Source organism: Heptranchias perlo, chromosome 32, assembly GCF_035084215.1.
Source record: "Heptranchias perlo isolate sHepPer1 chromosome 32, sHepPer1.hap1, whole genome shotgun sequence".
Classification (NCBI taxonomy): domain Eukaryota; kingdom Metazoa; phylum Chordata; class Chondrichthyes; order Hexanchiformes; family Hexanchidae; genus Heptranchias; species Heptranchias perlo.
This window is the reverse complement of record NC_090356.1, coordinates 14,019,933-14,043,043: the sequence shown is the minus strand read 5'-3', so window position 1 is coordinate 14,043,043 and position 23,111 is coordinate 14,019,933. Positions and strand designations below refer to the sequence as shown.

General features: G+C 39.8%; 1 protein-coding gene across 1 annotated transcript in view; it reads left to right on the top strand.

Moving 5' to 3' along the window:
• Nucleotides 1–23,111, top strand: part of cfap74 (cilia and flagella associated protein 74) — a 154,597-nt gene that overhangs the window by 58,598 nt on the left and 72,888 nt on the right. The window contains exons 13-19 of the mRNA XM_067970088.1: nt 5,094–5,270; nt 9,389–9,507; nt 10,846–10,912; nt 13,241–13,330; nt 14,229–14,358; nt 15,220–15,257; nt 16,940–16,999. Of these exons, the coding sequence (XP_067826189.1) occupies nt 5,094–5,270; nt 9,389–9,507; nt 10,846–10,912; nt 13,241–13,330; nt 14,229–14,358; nt 15,220–15,257; nt 16,940–16,999 (681 nt within the window). The remainder of the gene's footprint in view (nt 1–5,093; nt 5,271–9,388; nt 9,508–10,845; nt 10,913–13,240; nt 13,331–14,228; nt 14,359–15,219; nt 15,258–16,939; nt 17,000–23,111) is intronic.

Below are 23,111 nucleotides of genomic sequence, written 5' to 3'. Positions count from 1 at the left end.
AAAAAATCTATATTGAAAATTAAAACTAAATTCCTAATGTTCTGAAAGACTTATGAGTTTTCACTGTGCTGTCTAAGGAAAGTTCCAAATGCCAAAAAAAAGTCTTTCAAATAGTTAAACTATGATAAGTTGCATTTATATAGCACTTTTAACATATAAAAATGTCCTAAGGCAGTTTACATGGGCAAAAAGAAAAAAAAGGAACCGATGTTGACCTGTGGTAGAAGAATCAGGAGAGGTGACTGAAAGCTTGTTCAGAAAGAGGAGTTTCAAAGGCAGAGAGAGAAGTAAAAGGATTTAGAAAGACAATTCCACAGAGTATGGCCCAGGTAGCCGAAGATGCGGCTATCAATGGTGGTATAAATGTCAGGGTCTGATGATCAAAGAGTGTGTTTGGGGGTGGGGGGGGGGGGGGGGTGGGTGGTGCGCATAAGGCTGGAGGAGTTTGTAAAGGTAGGCTGGGCAAGGGCAATGATAGATTTTAAAATGAGGACAAGGAGTTGGGTGGGATGGAGATCAAAAGAACAGGAGGTAGGTCTCATAGAAGAGATGAAGATGGTGGAGGGAGTGGGAGAGACATTACAGAGTGAGCAAATGATGCATAAGGTGAGTGGGGCTGGAAGGTGGTCGGGGGCAAAGAGAGAGGAACGGGAGATGGCGGTATAGGCAGCTGCACAAATAATCTCAGTCAAAGTTGGAAAGATCTATGAGCTCTTTGCACTTGGTGTTGGCAGTGAGGGTGGAGAGGGTGAGAAAAAGAGATTTGAGGACGTCATTCGTCATGGAGAAAAGAAGCAATGGTTGTCATTGCCTTCAAGGATAATCCTGGAGTAATAGGAGGACTTAGCTGAGGAGAGTGAGGCATGGTAGAGCTTGATGTAGTAAAGCCATGTGGTGATGAATGACAAGACCATATTGTGCACCAGGTGCACTCAAGTTCTTGTCCCTCGGACTTAAAGGAGTGAAGATGGAAACTGAAGAATGGCATGAGTGGGAAATGGTGAGTGAGTTGGTGGAAACAAGGGTGTTGAAAGGAGAGACAAGATCAACAGTAGCAGTTGTAATAGGTGGTAATCCAGAGGAGAGGAAGTTGAGAGTTTGAGAATATTTTTTTGAAGGAGCTTGGGCAGAGCTTCATCTAAGGTAGTGGAGTTGGAAGAAGTGGGGGGAGAAGGTTGATAAGGGAAAAGAAAATGTGGTCAAAAATAGCTTTATCGGTGATTAAGATCTCGGAGTTTGGTGCATGAGATGGCAAGGTTGAAGGAGTTGCAAATCATTATGATTGGGGGTGCTTATGTGAAGGGTAAAATTTAGTGAGGACAGGAGGGAAGAAAGTTAGACAGGAGCCTAGGGGAGTTGAAATCATAGAGGATGAGTTGTGTGGTGCAGATGCTAAGGGAGAACACTTTACATACTATATGAAATTTTGCATACTTTATTAAGAAACCAGTGAAACCTCTTCATCTAATTTTGAACATTATATATATCTGAATAGGGCGCAGTTCTCCCTATTTTAATTGTTTTAATTGCAGACTGCTCATAAGACCGTTAAGTCAAAATAGTCAAGAGCCTATTCTTTTTAATAGTACTTTTTCATTAAATTGCTTTTAGTTATTAAAAGAAAGTAGAAGAACTAAGTTTGAAAGCAATAAATGAGCAATGTTTGATAGTTCCAGTTTGAATTCATTAAGAACTAAGCATCTGTCTCATTTTGATTTAAAAGCTTCTAGAGTGCATTAAGATGAAGATTCTGATATCAATTGACATTTACAATAAATCTTCATGTAACACCAGATGCCACCATATTTTCTAAATGAGCAACTCATCCGAACTAAACATAATTCTGCAGGGGTTCCTCCGGTCTCCACCGTTTCTGGAGTTTCCTTACTGCCTTATGAGAAACTTCTTACAAGACAAATGACAGGGTGGGGATAGAAGTGGAGCCAGAAGCGAGACTCCCCAAGTCAAGTGCTATTCCTGCTTCTCCTCAGTTGGGACCAGGCATTTATGTGGCAGCTGGTGCACCAAGTGAATGGAGGCGTACCAGCTTCTACAAGGCACATGTGTACCCCACCGATGAAGTCCTGGCCATGCAAGTGGCTTTCATCCTTGAAGAATTTTTTTAAAGTTTCTTCTTAAAATTTGGCCCCAAGTACATAGGACTGATGGGAACATTAGCAAGGTTGCAATGGAGGTGTGAGCAACCCCCCCCCCCTCACCCCCTAAGGCAGAAAGATCATGGAAGTTTCTGTGTGCATGGGGCAGGTAGGTACCAGAGCTGCTTACATCTGCCTACCCCATACAAATAAAATGCTCTCCTGCTGACCTCACAAACTCCGACAGGGTCAACACTGGAGTGCACCATCAGGCAAGATCTGAGGAAATTCAGGGCCAATTATTTATGTTTTGATTTGGCAGAGTTTAATTTTTGTGCCATATTAATAGCTGACAAGCAGCCCATCAGTTTTACCATTAAGAACATAAATTATTTTGCTTAGATATCCATGTTGATTTTGATAAATTAAATCTATTCAATAATAAACAGCTTCATGAAGTTTATCCACATATAGAATCATAGAATCGTAGAAGTTTACAACATGGAAACAGGCCCTTCGGCCCAACATGTCCATGTCGCCCAGTTTAAATACCACTAAGCTAGTCCCAATTGCCTGCACTTGGCCCATATCCCTCTATACCCATCTTACCCATGTAACTGTCCAAATGCTTTTTAAATTGTACCCGCCTCTACTACTGCCTCTGGCAGCTCGTTCCAGACACTCACCACCCTTTGAGTGAAAAAATTGCCCCTCTGGACCCTTTTGTATCTCTCCCCTCTCACCTTAAATCTATGCCCCCTCGTTATAGACTCCCCTACCTTTGGGAAAAGATTTTGACTATCTACCTTATCTATGCCCCTCATTATTTTATAGACTTCTATAAGATCACCCCTAAACCTCCTACTCTCCAGGGAAAAAAGTCTCAGTCTATCCAACCTCTCCCTATAAGTCAAACCATCAAGTCCCGGTAGCATCCCAGTAAATCTTTTCTGCACTCTTTCTAGTTTAATAATATCCTTTCTATAATAGGGTGACCAGAACTGTCCACAGTATTCCAAGTGTGGCCTTACTAATGTCTTGTACAACTTCAACAAGACATCCCAACTCCTGTATTCAATGTTCTGACCAATGAAACCAAGCATGCTGAATGCCTTCTTCACCGCCCTATCCACCTGTGACTCCACTTTCAAGGAGCTATGAACCTGTATAGGAACAGAAGAAGGCCATTCAGCCCCTTGAGCCTGTCCCACCATTCAGTGAAATCATGGCTGATCTGTATTCTAACTCCATCCACCGCCTTGGCTCTATATCCCTTAATACCCTTGGCTAGCAAAAATCTATTGATCTCAGATTTAAAATTATTGATTGAGCTAGCATCTATTGCTTTTTGTGGGAGAGAGTTCTACACTTCTACCACCCTTTGTAGAAATGTTTCCTAACTTCTCTCCTGAATGGCCTGGCTCTGATTTAATGGTTATGTCCCCTAGTCCTAGACTCCCTCACCAGAGTTGTGCTTGTTACCTTTTGCAAACATTTTTCTGAATGATTCATCCAAAAAGTACCTATAATTTGAAATCTACCCAATCTTGAAATTTCTGTACAAGAAGGTGGTGTTCTGTAATTCTTTTGAACGTTATGATGCTCAAGACCCCAAAATAAGCCCTGTAATCTTTTTCTGAGTGGAACAGTAAATAGTTTTGACAGAGGATTTAAAATTGCAATGAATGGCTTTTCCTTTAAATTATACCTTTGTAAAAAGCAGCCTTTAGGCTCCGTGTGTCCAGTCTAAATTATCTGTGATTGTGGTAGAGTATCCAGAACTGCCACATGAATTATCGTACTGTCTGGCACTGTGTCCTAACATACTAATACTACTTGATGGGGTAGATAGGAGGCACTGGAATTCTACTGCTTATTTTTCCAGTTGACCAACATTCCGGATTTATTACTTGTCATTTACTGATGGTTGAATACAGTAAAAGCAAATGTTACACAATAATCTGTGCCGCATTTGACATGGGTTAAACTGGTTACAATAACACACTGTTTCCATTGAGTAGAATCAGTAATGTTTGAGAGTTAAAGCAGCATTAGTCATGTTAAACTGAAACATTTAACTACTATGAAACCAACATAAATAAATGACCTTCTACACTGTAAATGTTACAGTTCATCCTCATTTCTCTTGTAATTGGATTTTTTTTTGTTTGTTTGCTGTATGATTTAAAATTAAGTTAAGGATTCAAAAATAGCTTTGAAGTTATGAATAAGGAAAAGGGCTTTTGCTAATGCTTATCACAATGAATTGCTAGTTGTTAAAGGTACTTCAAACCTCATAGAAGTAAATTCATAAAATGTTTCACCTATAATTTGAAAAAAGTTGAAAATTATTGAAATATCACAGTAAGATGGTATCATAGAATTTAGAGTTGTTGGATTGAAATTCTGGTAAAAGATAGGCAGAGATTTAAATCATCACCATCTAATTAGTTAACTGAAATGTTTTAACTACAGCATGCGTTGCTGCAGCTAGTTTTGATTTATTGCAATGGCATTCTGATGTCTATGTACAATGGGGTGTCATTTATCCAAACAATTCAGCAAAATAATTCCAATCTTTACTTTGTAACACAATACTAATTCGGTATGAAAAATGGCATACCATTTGATAAAATAATTATACATTCAGGGTATGCTGACAAGACTACTAGTTTAGTTATTTGATCAATTTAATAAATATCTGCAAACTATGTATGGGCATTGCATATCATAATTGAATTAGCTATGTGTATCTTCAAAATATCTTTTTTTTTAAAAAGGAACAACATACTGCAACCCCTACCTACCCCTACGAGCATTTCTTTTCTGTGGTTCTTTTGATTTTTAGAGAAAATATATTGGTGTCAACTGATGCTGGCTTTAAATGTAGGAAACAATAACAACTATATCAATGGTAAGAAGGCTGAAGAGTGCTGTATATATAGGCTTAATTTTTAAAATTTTGTTACCATATATTGGATTTATTTTCTGTATCAGGTTAAGGATGAAACCATCAACAAACTTTTAGGTGCAGGTACTAGTAAAATGGAACAAGAGATTTTTGCTCGACAGTTGAAAAAACAAAGAAGTGGGATCACCCATAAACAAGTATCAGCTGGTCGGGAATTTAAAGGCTGCCCTTTCTACAGCAAGCCAGATATTATTCACTTCCAGGTTGGTGTTATATAATCAATTCAAATTGCTGTAGGTTCTTTTAAAATCGTTCAATACCAATTGTGAAAGTAAGATTATTCTTCATTAGCTTGCTACACATAAACTGAAAAAAAGAACAGGCTATCAGTGTACAAAAGCTGAATGCATTCTGTGTTGGTAAGGAGGCTGCTGACTAAACTAACCACCGCTTCCTTTATTTGCCTTAAAATTACGATGGTGGGTCAATTCCATTATATAATCCATTGATAGTCATCAATTTGAACCTTGGGCAAATCTGTAGCATATTCTCCCCTTCCATCCTGTCCTGAAATTTAAAATGTTTTAAAAATAAATTCCTAACCCTAACCTTCCGGCATGTACCCCTCCCCCACAATAATCACGCAGCCCTTTACTGGCTGCTAGTGCCCGACACTGGTATATTTGCCGCATCATGAGTGAATGCCAGAAAATTATGTAAATGAGCTGACCTTGCATTACTTGCCAAGATCAACTCAGTTCTGTGCAGGCCTGTGCAATGTCATGGTAGATAAACTATTTATTCTGGAGGCATTTTTTCAGGAAGCCGTTATAATGATAACGGCATTTAGAATGTCTTAGCCTCATACTTTTAAATAGCTCTTAGTCATGTTATAAATTTGCATTAAGATAAATGTGCTTTTGTACAAATTATTTACGTAATAAAAAGAAAAAATAGATGCTCACTTGTAATTAAACATTTTTTGGTGACCATTGAATACTATTTGGATTGCCAACTGCAAGTAATTCAGTTTTTGGACAAATGCTGATTTTATTTTTTATTGGGGAGTGTTAGTATTTTTGTGTCTAAAAACTAATAGCATTTCAGTGGGCCTAGCACCATGGTAATCTAAGGAAAATAGATAACAATTAGTAGGAAATAGGAAATGAATTGTGATGAGTTTAACTCAGCATCCACTCAGTAAATGTTAGCCTTCTTTCCCCACTCTTGTTCCTTTTGGTTTTCTTTCCTGTTTGTGCCTGCTGCCTTCTCTTGACTCCCTGCTGATTTTGTTTATGTCTCCTCGCTGCTGGTAATTTTGTTCCTGTCTGTGTCCTGCTGCTGATTTTCCCTTTTCTAATTTCACTTCTCAGGCATTCCTGTTTCTCTCTGGTGATTTGACTGGTTCAGCAAATTTCACAGCCTTTTCCTTTGGATCTCATCCTCATAGATAATGTAGATGCAGGCAGGTTACTTAACTTGGAATTTGAGTGCAGAACTAGAGAACATCAATATAAAATTAATGAGCCTGAGGAAATACTTGAGATTAAAAGAATGTTTTCCCTACAGACTAGTGAATTTGCAGAATAGGCTCCCAATTAAAACAGTTACTGCTGTATCAATTAATAGCTCAAAAAAAGAGCTGCGTAAACATTGTGGGTCCTGAGCTGGTGGGGCTGTGGAAATGTTATGCCAAGGAGGGCAACAATCAGGGATGTATAAAGATATAATAAAAGTCACAAATGTGAAAAGCTCATTCAACCTATCAAGGTTTATCCCTGCAGTACAATTAATAATAGATGCTAAGAGAGATTGTTTCCCCTGGCTGGAGAGTCTAGAACTTGGGGGAATAGTCTCAGAATAAGGGGTCGGCCATTTAAGACTGAGATGAGGAGGAATTTCTTCACTCAGAAGGTTGTGAATCTTTGGAATTCTCTACCCCAGAGGGCTGTGGATGCTGAGGCATTGAGTATATTCAAAACTGAGATTGCTAGATTTTTGGACGATATGGGGATTGGGCTGGAAAGTGGAGTTGAGGTTGAAGATCAGCCATGATCTTATTGAATGGTGGAGCAGGCTCGAGGAGTCGTATGGCCTACTTCTGCTCCTATTTCTTACGTTCTTATGTTTTCTCATCATGACATCGAAATGTATTTAGAATAACCTCAATTCTTTGCCTGCATTATTTGCTTGGTAGACTATTACAAACATTTATCACTCTTTACGTAGGTTTCTTTCTGATAGTTGTTCTACTTTTACTCTTCACTAACTTTCATTTATGTCCTGTGGTCCTACATTCTTGGTGTAGTAATAATTTGAGTAATTCCGGATTTATGTGTATGATATAGCATAATCTATCACACTTCAGAAATCACATTTCAAAGTGTCAAAAGTAAAAAAAAAGAAAGAAGACATTTATTTCATGCTGGTTTCTTCTGACATGCAGCCAGAAATTTACAAGCATCAGTTTATCTGCAAACTTACTCACCAAAAGCAATTAACTTCTAATTGGCCTCAGGATTAACCTCTATTTGGCCTAAGGATATGCCTATTTAGAGAAATTAGACTTTGTGACCTTAAAGGGACAGGCTAGATTAAGCACAGTTTCATTTTAGCAGCAGAATAATATATTGGGCTGGAAATTCGTTGGTGCCTGGTTTCAGGCGCAAAGGTGGCGATGACACTGCATTTCTGAACCAGGACGCCTAAAAATGGTCCCGAAAAGTTTAGGAAGATAGGAACAGGAGTAGGCCATTTAACTCATAGCCCTTAATACCTCTAACAGTGGGCCCAACGCCTGTGCAGATTGGGTGCAGGCCGTCCATGTGCTAAATTGGTCTCCTTTTCACCTGTTTTGTGCTTGAAAAACGGGTGCAATGCATACCAATTTCTCATCTTCTGACTTAGTACTCTGCAGCTCTTTGTTCTGAACATTTGTTACAGCAACGTCAGACTTTAACTCGCTCCCACACTTTTCTAGAAGCAAGGGGTTTTGAGGATGTACGGTGGGTAAGAGAGATATATTGATATTTTGAGTCCAGTCACAGTTTTGGCAGGAGCCTGTACATATTGTGTTGGCCTTTTTACAAAAAGCTATTTTGTGATCCTGACAGACAAGCTGTGTGTTTCTAGCACTTTTTTTATTTTAGAAGTCCTGCATTTGCAGGTTTCTTTTTACTTTTATATTTCTCCCATTTTTTTTGTTTTTTTGTGTGTATTTTTCCCATGCCTTTTCACTGCCTTTTTAGCTATTTTCTGCCCAGTGTTCTTTTACTGCCTTTTGATGCAGGGAGGATGTTCCCGATGGATGGGGAATCCAGAACCAGGGGTCAATGTCTCAGGATACGGGGTATGCCATTTAGAACCGAGATGAGGAGAAATTTCTTCACTCAGAGGGTGGTGAACCTGTGGAATTCTCTACCACAGAAGGCAGTGGAGGCCAAGTCATTAGATGTATTCAAGAAGGAGATGGATATATCTCTTAATGCTAAAGGAATCAAGGGATATGGGGAAAAAGCGGGAATAGGGTACTGAGTTAGACGATCAGCCATGATCATTTTGAATGGCGGGGCAGGCCCGAAGGGCCGAATGGCCTACTTTTACTCCTATTTTCTATGTTTCTATGTTTTCATTACCTCACTAAGGTGATCTTGTATATCATGAACCAGTTTTGCGCAGTCCCGATTTTAATCGCTCCACCATTGGCGGCCGTGCTTTCAGCTGCCTAGGCCGTAAGCTCTGCAATTCCTTCCATAAACCTCTCTGCCCCTGTACCTCTCTCTCCTACTTTAAGACACTCCTTAAAACCTACCTCTTTAACCAAGCTGTCCTAATGTCTCCTTTTGTGGCTCGGTGTCAGATTTTGTTTGTTAACGCTCCTGTGAAGCTCCTTGGGACGTTTTACTACGTTAAAGGCATTATATAAATGCGAGTTGTTGTTGTTGTTGTTTTCACTTTCCCGCTTTTCAAAAACCCTGTTTGCTGGCCATTTTACCTACTAACTCCTCTCTTTGACAGGTATCAGCGTCAGCCTTCCTGATGCTTGACTCTTACCTGTTATCTCTTCCTGCACCCTCTTGTTTTGTTCAGTCCTATTAAAGGGCTCACTTAGCTTCACTTCCATTTCTGATGAAGGACTGGAACCAGAACGTTAACCTGTCTTCTCGCTTTGCAGGTCCAGACAGACCTGCAGTGTATTTCCAGCATCTTATGTTTTTATTTCAGATTTCCAGCACTTGTAGTTTTTTCTCTCGTTATTTTGTCTGTGCACAGCATTTTGAAAATCACCACTTTGTGCTTTTCTGTTACAGCTCACGGTACAGAATTAATTTATGTAAAATGGTAGCAGTCATGGTATACTGTAAACTGTTTGTGTTTTTAGAACTTTGATGTTGGGAAAACATACAAGAAAAAGGCGATGCTGATAAATGCTTCATATGGCATCACTTTCTGCAGGCTGATTGCCATCAGTGACCACTTGAAAGACTTCATTGAGGTGGAGTAAGTATTGTGTGAAAACTAGGAGAATGTGTTATCACTATTAAACTGACATTTGAAATTAAACAATTAGGTTGCATAGAGATAAAATTATAGAAATGTCTTATTTTACAATTACTTCTGCCAAACAAAAGAATCTAAGTTTTTATTTTGAGTGCATATACTTTAATCAATAATATAAATAAAGCATAAATGGCAAGGAGCTATGTGATACATCCTGATAATTCACAAGGAACAAAGTTATGAGTGAATTATGGTCAGCTCAATCAGTTCTAGAAGTCGTATCACACATCTCTATTAATTTATTCTGTTTATACTATTCAATTCAATAGGTAAATAATTGAAATGAAAATTTCAGTGGTACTATTAACTCTTCCTCATTAACTCACTGTTGACATGAAATTAACATGACATTATCCAAACATTGGGAAATCGAGAATGTGTTTTGTTTTTATGTTTAAATAGGTCAATTAAGCCCAGCATTGATTTGTAATATTATTGGGTTAATTCTCTCAGGTTCATTCATCGTGGACTTTGTCAATTATCAATTCCCAATTTCAAAGTCTCATTTAACTCAGAAATGCAGCCATGTCTGAAAAGTAGGATGAGGAAGATGATGGGAATGGACTTTGCTCTCAAGAAGCAACAGTGGGAAGGAGAGACTGCACCTCAACATTCCTACTTGCTGAGATATAGACCTGTTATTTCTAGCTATTCCCAATTTTTAATGTGATTTGTTAGGATATAGTGGTTAGAGAATAAGGGTAACTCACTATTGGTGTGGGGGATATCGGGTGTGAAATTGGTCTTGGGCGGTGGCCCAAAGCAGGCAATAATGAATCAGCAGCCCGTTTTACACCCCGCTTGATTTCCATTGAAGTCAACGGGAAAGAAAATTGGGCGAGGTGTAAAGCGGGCCGCCGATTCACTATAGCCCATTTTGCATTACCACCCAATGACAATTTAACCCCATTATCTTTGGGATAATTTGTAGAACTAATTTTTGTATGTCATTAAATCAGTGTTAATACTGCTTTGCTTTGTTTTTGCCATGATCACAGTGGAAAGTGTTTGATTTGAGGCTGAGAGAAAGTTGACAGCTTGAAGAGCAGTAGGCTTTTTTCTGAAAGCCAATAAATGCATATTCTAGATGACCGCCAGCTTTAAACTGATCATGTTAATAGCTTTGTCCTGAACATAAGCCACATCCCATTATGTGATCATATTTGCCGGATTAACCTCTTCTAATTACTTGAATGTAACAGCAGCAGATTTGGAGTATGATTGATATCTTATATAGCTTGTTGTTACCTCGCATTTTATTGTGTTGTTTAATCCTAGATTCAAACCTCCAGGTCAAATGTCAGCTGGTATGTCTTGTGAGGTGGCAGTGACTTTCAAACCTATGGTAAGAAGAAATGTATGCATGATCAAAGATTTGTTGTGCCTCTGGAATGTTTTCTTCAGTCAAGAAGTCTATAAATAATCCTGTTTGTTTTTATGGTATGCTGACAGCAGCGCTCTTATTATAGTATCATAGTATGGTACAGCACAGAAGGAGGCCCATCATGCCTATGGCGGCTCTTTGAAAGAGCTATCCAATTAATCCCACTCCCCTGCTCTTTCTCCATAACCGTGTACATTTTTCCCTTCAAGTATTTATCCAATTCCCAACACAGTTCCCAATCTTTTCTCTTGAAAAAGGCCAACTAAAAACTTTGTACATAAATTGCCAGACACTGTTTGAGTGCATAATGTGAGTTTCTTGGTCCAAGTGACATATTGGAGGGGTGTGGGGAGTTCAACACCCATTAATGTATATATTGGGCATGTACAAGTCTTACCACATTCATGATTTGGATCTTGCATGTGTGATAACTGGAATGGTAATACTCATGGAAAAGCTGTATTGCTTCTTGGATTTGCTGTTAATGGGGGTAAAGGCAGACCTATCTATAACCTGATCCAACATATGCTTGTGTTGTCCATGTGGTGTATTCTGTTACCTTGGCGATTCCTTGACCACCTTACTATCAGTTGCACTGTTGGCTTCAGCTCTCCTCAGAAGCTTTGACCATTACCTTCTCTTTCCCGTAGGCAGGCTTTTGCCCTTTATCACTTCTTCCACGTTTTTGGGCTAAGTATGGTCCTTCCAGTGAGTTGATTGAATTGGGTGCACTTCCCTATTTTCTCTCTTTTTCACTGTACTCCAATACATGATACACTGGAGTCCCCTACTTTGTTTCCTTTGTATTCCAACCATGTGAGATGCTGAGGAATGCCTCACCGTAAGGTTAGAAGTGTTTTGCTTGTATACTGTAATGTGGACCTCTGTTTCTTTTTTTCTGATTTGCTTGCTAATAAGATTAAAGATTAGTGAAAATAATCTTCACAAACTGTGACTGATCTCATTATGGGAGGGCTGTTATTCAGTCCTATATAAGCGAAGAGGGGAAATTTATTAACTATTGAAAAATATAAAACCGATTAGCTACATACGTTCATAAAGCAAACTATATTAAAGAGCATAAAAAATGAATGAGTTCATGGAGGGTATTGAAAGGCATGGAAATAACCATATAGATTAAGAATGTAATTCTGACATTGCTTTGTAACAATGAGGTGTAACAGGGCTTTAAATAATTTATGTAATTGCTTTTAAAATAATTTAAAATTGTGATGGTAACTGTCTTGATTAGACTTGCATATCACAAATTGCTGATTAAAATTCATTTTAAATCCATATGCATTATCCAACTTAGCTCATCTTGGATGAGAAACATTTCTGGACAGGAATGGGTAATGTTAAAAGGGGCAGATCCAAATATTTTTTTTAAATTAGCTTGATCTTCGTGAGTCCACGCCAGTTCCCAGCTTGGATCCCTCAATGGGATCCACTTCTGGAGGCCGGTATACCCCATCTCACTGGACGTACCAATCTCCAATGTTATGCCAGGTTCCTTATGCGCCTGGGGAAACGGCCCCACCTCCTGACAAGGCGAGCCTTGTACGTGGGAGGGAAGGTTGTTTCTTCATCATTGAAATAAAGATAATGAGATTTTATTTAAGAGGGTAAATTTTGCAAGGCTCCACTCTCTCCATGGAATCTTGTTGAATGGGAGTGTGGATTGGATAATCGGATGCAGAGGTTAGTGTGCCCAATTTATAATCCACAACACAATTGAGTCAGCACCAGGAGCCTTGCCTCGCAAATGTTATCCTTATATTCCTAGCTGATTTTTGAAATGCAGCTTTCTTCATACTGATGTCTTCATACAAGTATCTGAAGAACTGAAGTCTGTGACTGATCAGGAAGAATACTCAGTGCACTATTTGTTTGAGCCATGTGTATTTGATATTTGTGCTGGTGAAAATTGGCACTGAAACAGGAAAGAGAAAGCCATGTGGGAAACAGACAATGGAAGGTAATGTGAAATTGTGGAAGAGACATAACAAAATGTTGAATTGAAGACAGAGGTTAACATTGATCAAATAGGACCAACATATAGGTAGTGACGTAACTTAGCAGACAGAAAAATGCCAGGTGAGTTTAAGAAAAAGAGAAAACTATCGGCAGAAAACCTTTACAGCAAAAGATTTTAAAAGAAATGAAAGATTAAAGAAAGGAATGGAGAAAATAATCATTTTTAGAGCAGCTATTGTTGGAAGAAAGAGTTTGATAATGGTGACAAATAATGTATAAATCCATGAGGATTCTTTTTATGTTTGTACTCAGGTTAATAAAGATCTTGAAGGAGAGGTAATGTTTTGGGCCCAAACTGGTACCTTTGCTGTTTCGCTTAAATGTACAACCAAAAAATGTGATGTAAGTCTTGGCATAAAATACGTGCAGCCTTGTCATTTTTGTGTTTGTTGTTTGATTGTGTCTATGTATAAAGACAAAATAGTTTTTCACACATTCCGTTATGGTCACTTGGCTGTTGTAATACTTCTCCCTATGGATTTCAATATCCAGAAACCCATGTATTTTAGTCCCTGGGCACCTGTTTCAGAAGCTCTGAGGCAGAGCCTCAAAGTCTGCAAGGACAGCACTGCAGTTGTCCATCTCCTATAAAATTCACAGGGACATCTATTGTGTCTTATTGAAGACATTTTGAGGATATTCAGAGTGAAAAGACCAGACGCCAATATTATTCTATCTGAGCATCAGTTGTTAAACTCCTGAAACCTCAGTAGATCATGTCATGCCCATTTCTTAAAGCCACCAGCATAGCACAGACTCATAAGTGTGTAACTTTTTCAGTCATTTAGCTCATCCCAATCATAATCTAAAGAGAGGAAAAGTAGAAAGCAAAAAGTTGTGGCCTTGCTGCAGTAGTTTAGTTTAGCTTAGTGAACTGGCCCGGTTCTCACACTCTGGGAGGGGCAGACAGTTTACCAGTCTACCTGCTAGGACAGACGTTGGTTTAAGATCTCATCTGAAAGACGGCTCCTCCAACAGTGAGCCTTCAGAAGTCGAGGAAAGAACTAAGGGAGAAAAAAGTTACACTGTGCTGGTATTTATAATTGTTTCAAAGTCCAAAAGGCACTTATTCCTTGTATTGGTGGGCATACTTTTAAACTTTCTGCATATACTGGATGGTTAGAATGGAATCTTAAAGCTGTAATTAATAAGAAAGACTAAAATTATATACTTTGGAAAGTGTTGTTCGAACATAAACACCAATCAGCTATGAGTAATAACTTTTTATTGTTTCCTGTAGCTCTTCGTAGATACAGAATTTGTTAATTTTGGCACCCATATTGTTGGTGAAACAATTACACGGACCATAACGCTGACCAACCGTGGAGCACTGGGCACAAGATTGGAGTTTGTGAAATTGCCGCCCAAACCATCGCTCATTAAACTGGTAAGCATACTCAGGTTGTATCAAACTTCCTTTAAGTAAACCATCAATGATATGTTTGGAGGTAGTGTAGAGGAAATTCCAAAAAAGCGATGGGGATTTTTTTTAGATTTGTTCACATCGCTTTTGAATATATTTAAACAGATATTTCTTATTCCAAATCAGAAACTTGATTGTACAGTTCCTTCAATAGTACAGATTTAAAGCATTGTAGGGAGATGGTGGATGTTGAAGGATGTGATGGAAGGGAGGGAATTGTTGAGAGGGGAGGATGAAAGGAATGTTGGTAGGTATTGTTGAGAGATGAAGAGCTGTACTCACCCTTGCTGCTCTTGTGAGGTCATTGAACCTCTTCCAACACTGAAGCCAGGTTCTGGGGGTGATGATCATGGCACTGACCTTCTCACCCACCTCTGCCCAGGCCTGGATCGTCTCCCTGGGAATGCTCCTGTGGGTGCTGGGTAACAGTACCTCCCTCCTTGCCCTGATCGCCTCCACCAAGACCTCCAAGGAGGCATCGGAAAACCTGGTGGCAACCCTGTGACTCATTTCAGATTCCCCTATTTTCAGCAGTGTAACAGTGAAATGCGAAAGCAGGGAATGCAACTTTGCTTTAAGAGGTGGATTCCAGCTTTAAATAGGTCTCAGGAGACTGGCCAGAAATTGGGTGGGCTGCCCATTTCCCAACGCGATCAGGTGGGCAGCCCATCAATCATATTAAAATGAGGCCTGGGAGTTAAAATCGAACCGGGTCTCAACGCTGGCGAAGTCATGGGGGTTTGCTGCTCGCCTCACCCCTCGCTCACCCAATTCCTCCCCTTAGTTAAAATCAGGGCTAATAACTTGGAATTGTTTATATTTAGGCTAACCGTCATTATACTGTATGTCATATAATTTGCTTTTGTTATTTTTCTAGGCAACAAAAGAATTGATTAGTTCAGCAGAAACTGCAAAAGGTAATTTACTAGGTTCAGGATTTACAAAATCAGTCTATCTTTCACATACCCCAGAACCGCAGCAAGTTTCCAACTTGACCACGATAAGTTCAAGAAATTACACTTCTAACACAAAGCCTGAAGAGCAAAAGCATACTGATCAGAACATTACTCTTACACTATATTTTTTATTTTGTACAATAGTTTTTATAAAACATGATTGATTGTCATGACTGGAACTACAATGACACATGGAAACTTAATTTGTCGATTGCAGTAGACTTTCTGGGGGAGAAATTCAACTCAAGGCCGTCCGTTTTGCACCGTAAAAACGGGTGGCCAGGAGTAGAAAATCGGAGTGGGGGGAGGGATGTGTGGCACATCGGCCACCCTGTTGATGTCCAAGGTACGCCTGATGCCATATTCAGGCCGACCTGTAAATGGGCAACCTGTCTGCCTGAACCAGGCATAAGAATGCTCTACTATGTCAATCGGGGTCCTAAGCCAGTTGTAGGACCCCGATGCAAAATTCAGGTACAAATGGACAGAGTTTGTGCAGTGCAAGTTCCGCCAAGTTGTACCATGTCATGAAGGGACCGCTGGAGGCTGCTGAAGAAACAGCCACAAAACTTTTTCAAAGTTATATTGCTGTGCCTCTCCCTCCACCCCCTCAAGACCTATGTGCGGGTTGGCTTGGCATCAAAGCCAGACAGAATTCATCAGGCCCCGACCAGCGAGCTGCATCAGGACACCCATTTGGTGCCTGCAGCTCGCTGCTTCCATTCAAATGAGGCCCACTGCCATGTTTGGCTCTGGCCTCCAGCCCACATAGACTGGCCTGTGGAGCAATTGCGCCGCTGACTTGCTGCCCATTTTGGGCACAAGTTGTATTGCTCCCCCAGTGTCTCCACACCAAAATTACATTTGATGATCCACTCATGCCATGTCCCAGTATTGCCCTCCTCTTCTTTTCATGCACTGCCTAGGCCTAAATTACAATGTCACCAGCAAAGGGTCATCTGATATTAATCACCCTGCCTTCTGCATAATGTAACCCTCATCCTGGCCAAACAGAAATGAAATAGCTAAGGAAAGAAAGCTTATTTCACGCTCTTTTAGTACTAAAAATAAAGTGATAAGCAGTAGTGCCCATTAGTTTCTTTACTGCTGTTGATAATTTGGCTAATCAGCCTTTCCTGGTAAGTATATCCTCTCAGTTCTGGTATCATCCTTGTGAATCTTTTTTGTACATTCTCCAGTGCCTTTATATCCTTTTTATAATATGGAGACCAGAACTGTGCACAGTACTCCAAGTGTGGTCTAACCAAGGTTCTATACAAGTTTATCATAACTTCTCTGCTTTTCAATTCTATCCCTCTAGAAATGAACCCCCATGCTTGGTTTGTTTTTTTATGGCCTTTGTAACCTGCGTCACTACTTTTAGTGATTTGTGCATCAGTACTCCTAGATCCCTTTGCTCCTCTACCCCATTTAGACTCTTATTATCCAAGCAGTATGTGGCCTCCTTATTCTTCCTACCTCTCACTTATCTATATTGAAATTCATTTGCCAATTACATGCCCATTCTGCAAGTTTATTAATGTCTTCTTGTATTTATTTGAATTTCCAGAGCATATTCCAGATTTATCTGATACTGAAGTAGAGATTTGCAATGAGATCACAGTTGGCCAGGTAGGAATAATGGAAGTGATGGTGAGAAAAACTGAATTCTCAAATATTTGTACATTAGTGTACTGTTTTGATTTTCATTGCAGTTGTGACAGATCAGAAAATAGCATTCAAGCAAAAACATCTTAGGCTAAATTTTCCAAACCTCTTCTGGCTGGTTTCTTAATGAATCTGGATAGGAGAATTGCTCCAGGACTTGCTAAACTATGCCCCATCTCCCTCCCCAGCCCCCACCCATTCCTCTCTCCGCCATTTTAGTGGAGGCATTAAACTGTTTAAAATGAATGGGTTAGTGCCTCCACTAAAGTGGCAGAGAGAGGAATTTCAGAGAATTGCAGAAGTATTCCACTGCATAATTTCAGGCACTTTGTTGATTAGGAAGTATGGTTTTCTGTTTTATGTTTTAAATTAGATCATCTAGTTTATTCCAAGCATTTCATTAGTAATTTTAGCTTATTTTTTCATAATGTGAAGACACCCCTGATTACCATTCCCATCAAAACATTATGGTATTCAATAGTACTGATGCCTTTTCAAACTTACTATTTGCTGCATTTACCATTAGACACCTGTTAGCCCGTCTACTTGCATTTCTTAAGCATGTATATTGAGGTTATAAACAGTTTGCAACTTATCTACCATGAATAGGGATATGTGACCATTAATATATGTAAAGTGCTATTCATTATAATCTACCCCATATACTCATTAGAGCATCTAATGAGATTGCAACCATTTCGCAAAGCTATAAAACCAGTTTACTGCCCTTTTTCCATCCCTATCTACATGGTACAGGTCATACTGGTTGCTGTTTATCGTTAAATGTTTTTTTTAAACAGTAAATGATGGCATGCATCACAAAGCTGTGCACTGGCAAAGATACCCCAGACCCTCGAGACAGGGTGAAAAAGGATTTGCTATTGGCCAAACACATTTTAAAGCACAGTAATGGCATTTATTGAAAAGCCCAATTGAAAAGAATGTGAGCTGTGTAGCAACCAATAAGAATAACCATTCGTAGAGGAACGGAGAGATTTATGGGTTCAAATCTTGAATCATAAATAGCGGTATAGAGTACAAAAGTAAAGAAATAATGCTAAATCTATAGAAATCATTGGTTAGACCACAAGTAGAATACTGCATCCATTGTGGGCGCCTACTTCGGGAAAGATATCAAGACCATGGCCATGGAGAGAGTGCACAAGAGATTCGCTAAGCGCTTACCAAGGCTGAGAGGCTTTGGATATGAGTGCATGTTAGAGAAACTGGAGCTCTTTTCATTAGAACAAAGAAGCTTAAGAGGAAATCTGATGTTCAAAATTATATGTGGTGTTGATAATGTACATTGGGAGAAAGTATTTCAGCTGGCCAATGAGTTGGTAACTGGAGGTATAAATTTATAATTATCACCAAAACAAAAGGAGAGGTTCGGACATTATTTTAATGCAGCGGGTTGTTAGGCTATGGAATGTCCTACCAGAAACAATGGCGGAAACAAAATCCATATATATAAGCAGTTAGTTACAAGTTACACTAGCTGTCCTTGTTCTGTTTTATCTCAATCTCCCTGTCAGCCGAGTTCAGCTAATTCTTCATGATGCACTGCATGTACACACTTTGTTCCTTCACATTATATGCTAACTATCCCATCATGCTCTATGCTTTATGCCAAGCCAATTAGCCTGTCATGGTATACCGTTCTGCACCCCGTACAATATGCATAGAGTTGAACACAAGCTCCATTGGTTGACTGCATTGCTTCGATGGATTTGAAAAGAGGGGAGAGGGACAAATGTTAGCAATTAGTGGCAAGGGAAAACAGTAGCAGATGACTGGCAGCTCTAAGCAGCACCAGGTTGTCACGTAGAGAGAGTTCAGTGCCAAGAGAAAAGGAGGGGAAGATGGCCAAATACCCTGCATGGCCTATTCCCCGGCCTTACCATCTGCTTCTTACCCTCTCTCTTCCCACAACATCTATGGCGGCCTCCACCAGTAGCATGATGACTTGGTAGATGGTGACTCTCCTCTGGTTCATGTCATCTCCCTTCTGTTATGCACCAGCTTGTCCTGCAAGAAGAGTGGGAGTGTGTTAATGTATGGCCTGTTGAAGGCCTTGTGAAGATGTGTGTGACAGCTTAGCATAGTTTACACGGTGAGAGAAAGATGCAGCAGGCGTCAGGAAGAAAGTGCAATGATTGTGAGGGTAGCAGCAGATGCAGAGTGTGCAAGTGGAAGTAGAAGGAGGTGCAGGGAACTGTGCTGCTCTGATTGGAGGAGAGGGATGTAAAGCAGGGGAGGGAAGGCTTGTTAGTGCTGGGGCTACAGTGGAGTGGTGCAGGGCAGAGATGAGAATAAGGGAGCTGTGAATAGAAGTCTTACCTTAATAGTTCTGGTTAAATCATTAAATTTCTTGCTGTACTACTGTCAGGTCCTTGGAGCAGTCCTTTGGGCAATCATTTGCTCCATCACCTCAGACACTTGTTTTTTTTTATTCGTTCATGGGATGTGGGCGTCGCTGGCGAGGCCAGCATTTATTGCCCATCCCTAATTGCTCTTGAGAAAGTGGTGGTGAGCCACCTTCTTGAACCTCTGCAGTCCGTGTGGTGCAGGTTCTCCCACAGTGCTGTTAGGAAGGGAGCTCCAGGATTTTGACCCAGCGACGATGAAGTAACAGCGATATATTTCGAAGTCGGGATGGTGTGTGACTTGGAGGGGAATGTGCAGGTGGTGTTGTTCCCATGTGCCTGCTGCTCTTGTCCTTCTAGGTGGTAGAGGTCGTGGGTTTGGGAGGTGCTGTCGAAGAAGCCTTGTCGAGTTGCTGCAGTGCATCCTACGGATGGTACACACTACAGCCACAGTGCGCCGGTGGTGAAGAGAGTGAATGTTTAGAGTAGTGGATGGAGTGCCAATCAAGCGGGCTATTTGGCAGGGCACTCTTCTCCGATCAGCTGGGAAGAGGTCCTTTTCCTCACTATCACCTTCTCCCTCATGGTCACCTCCTCCATAAGGATTTTGTAAGATATTTGTTTTTTTAACTCTCTTAACTTTTTAGGGTAATCAGAGGTGAAATCAACCAAGGTTTATTATTTTTCTAACTAATAGTTTTATTAACGTTAAAATACAACAAGTTTTACAGATAGAGATTCATATAAGCTTTAAGTTAGTAATTTTAACTCGAAACTCAGAATGACCAATTCTTCTGCTTCGGGAGACTGAGAGGTTAATAATCCATCGATATCCTGCAGGTCAAACATCTTACATTAAATATAACAAATATACAAATACACCACGGGTGTTAATATTTGTCAAGCTCAAAATGCTTGCTACTTCTCCGGTCTGTCTCCTCTTTCACTTTAGAATGGCTACTCTTAAACCATTCTTGCTGACAAAACAACCTTTTTCAGTAACTTTCCACTATCTCTCCCATGGCTACACAGACTGATACTACCAAATAGGACCTGGTATTTACGACAGTTTCCACAGTCTCTCAAGGCCTCCTTATCCATAGCCTTCCATACAGTCTGCATTACACTTTTCGACTTTGGTCAACCTTCCCAGCATGCCTCTTGAATAGTCAGTTTAACAGTTATTTTAACCAAACTCAGCTCCTGTAGCAGGTTTTAATGGACGGTTCTAGTCAATCCTTTAATTTTCTTAAAACTGGTATTGAAAAGTCAAAAAAATCCTTCAACTTCCACAGCATCATCTGAAAATCTGGGGACCCTTGCAGAAACCAGCCAGTCCAGCAGTAAAAAAGGCAGCATAGGCAAAGTACTCCTCCTGTTTAAAAGCAGACTGCCTTTAAATCACAGGATTTCCTACCCCCTTAATGGGCAAGCTGCCAATAACCAATACAAATTGCCTGCTTGCCCTTTATGTTATAATGAGCTACGAACCTTAAAATATTTTGTGCCTCTTGCCCACGTCATTGAGCGAATGCAGACGCCCACCTGCTTCACGTCCATGTTGGGCGCAAGTTGAAATCACCCCTATTGTTTCTTAAATGATTCCAGGGTTTTCACCTCCACCACTTTGCCCGAAAGTCTGTTCCAAGTTTTGATCGCTCTCAGCATGAAGAAGAACTGTCTAAAGTTATTTTTACTGGTTTGAATTTCTGTGCATTTTTCCCACTCCCGCTGATTATTTTAAAGTAGTATTCCAGATTAACCCTTTCCATACCTTACACACCTCTCTACAAGATCAACTTTCAGATGCCTCCTTTGCAGGCTGAAAAACCCAAATCTCTCTTCATAATCCTCAGGGCTCAGTATAAGGACCACTGCTGTTTCTAGTTTACATCAATGAATTCAGAAACTCAATGCAAATTAGTCAAATTTGCATATGATACCAAACTCAGAGGGGCAATGGAATCGAAAGAGGCAGCTGAGAAAATGCAGAATGACTAAACAAAATATGTAAGTGGGCCAAACAATAGCAGGTTGAATTTAATGCAGACAAGAATAAAGTATTGTATGTAGGAAGGGAAATTGGGTGGTACACATTCTCCTATCTCATTTATATCAAAATCGTGAATTTTGCCTTCGGAGGCTTTGTTTTGTTCATGTCTTCCCTTGTGAACACTTGGAGGAAGTAATCATTCAGAACTTTTATTATCTTTTGCCCATCCTCAGTTTCAAAACTATTTGCATCTTTTAATATTCTCACCTCTTCTCTTGCAGTTCTCTTGCTACTGTAGTATTGAAAGAATTTTTTTAACGTTATGTTTGCCTCTGCAGCTATACTTTTTTCTAGGTCTTTCTTTGCCTCTGTGGCCATCCCTTTAACTTGTTTTTGCATGATGTTATATTCATCCCAGACAGCCTCTTCTCCTTTCTCCCTGTAGGATTTGTTGAGCTCATTTCTCCTTTTCATTTCACTTTTAATTTGTTAGGGTCACACGTGTTCAGTCTGAGCTTGCCAGTCTTAGGTATGTACTTATCTTACATGCCCACCATTATTCTTTTAAAGCTGTTCCATTTCTCATCTACTGAAGAGTTGTTAAATATCCTCCTTCAATCCATTTGTTTTGAAGCTTCCCTCATCCTTTTGACTTTAATCCTTTTAAAATTATAAACCTTGCTCCTGGTCTTAGGTTTAATTGGGTCCCAGTTCATGTTAATCTTGATCATTCCGAGGTCATTATTTGCTGGAGTGCTATGACTTCCATTTTCTTTACATTGTTTGATTCAATTATCAGGTCAAAATGAGCACTGAGTCATGAAGCAGCCATGTAGTACATTTACCAATACTGAATGTAAACCACTTTGCTTTTCCCAATTTATATGAGGTTGATTGAAATCACCCATCAACATAATTTTCCTGTTCTCACACACCCTTCTTATCTCTTCATAGAGCAAACCCTCCTCATGCTTAATTGGTGACCTGTAGCATATCCCCAGTACTAGCTATATATTTTTTTCACATTAAATATTTCTATCCAAAGTTGTTATTTCTGTAGTTAATCCTCTCCATCAAGATCAATTTCATTTAACTCCCAGTTGTTCCAGACATACATGACTACTGCACTTCATTTTCTGTCCTTTCTGAACACTCTATATCCCTGAATATTGAATTCATTTCCTCTGGGTTTAGCCATGTTTCTGATATTCCCAGCACATTGTAGTTGCCTACTACCACAGCAGCTTCAGTTCTGTCATCCTACCTGACATATGCCAAAAGATTGTTGGCCTTTTTGAGAGCAGTATGGGTAAGGTAGTGTTAAATCATCTCAGCAACATCATGCTAGAAGATGGAGAATGTCTTTGTTTGGCTGCTGAGAACACTTTCTGTCACCTTTCTTGACCCAGCTATTCACTGGAGTTCAACCTGAAATTGCTGACCGGATCAAGTGGTGTACATGGCAATTTAATCATCCTTTGTTTCCATAACCTAAAGCAATCCCACTAGGGAGCATTCATTACTAGTTGAGTACTTCTTTATAAAATGACACTTCAGTGCCTTGAAATGTTCTCCAGCATGAGTCAGTGCCTTCAGTAGAGAAGGCAGGAAGAAAAGAAAAACACAATTGGCAACATTACAAGATTTGCTGACATGTTAACACAACAGGGATAGTCTGGAAACTTGTTTCGGTAATTTTTATCAGAAAATGAACCTT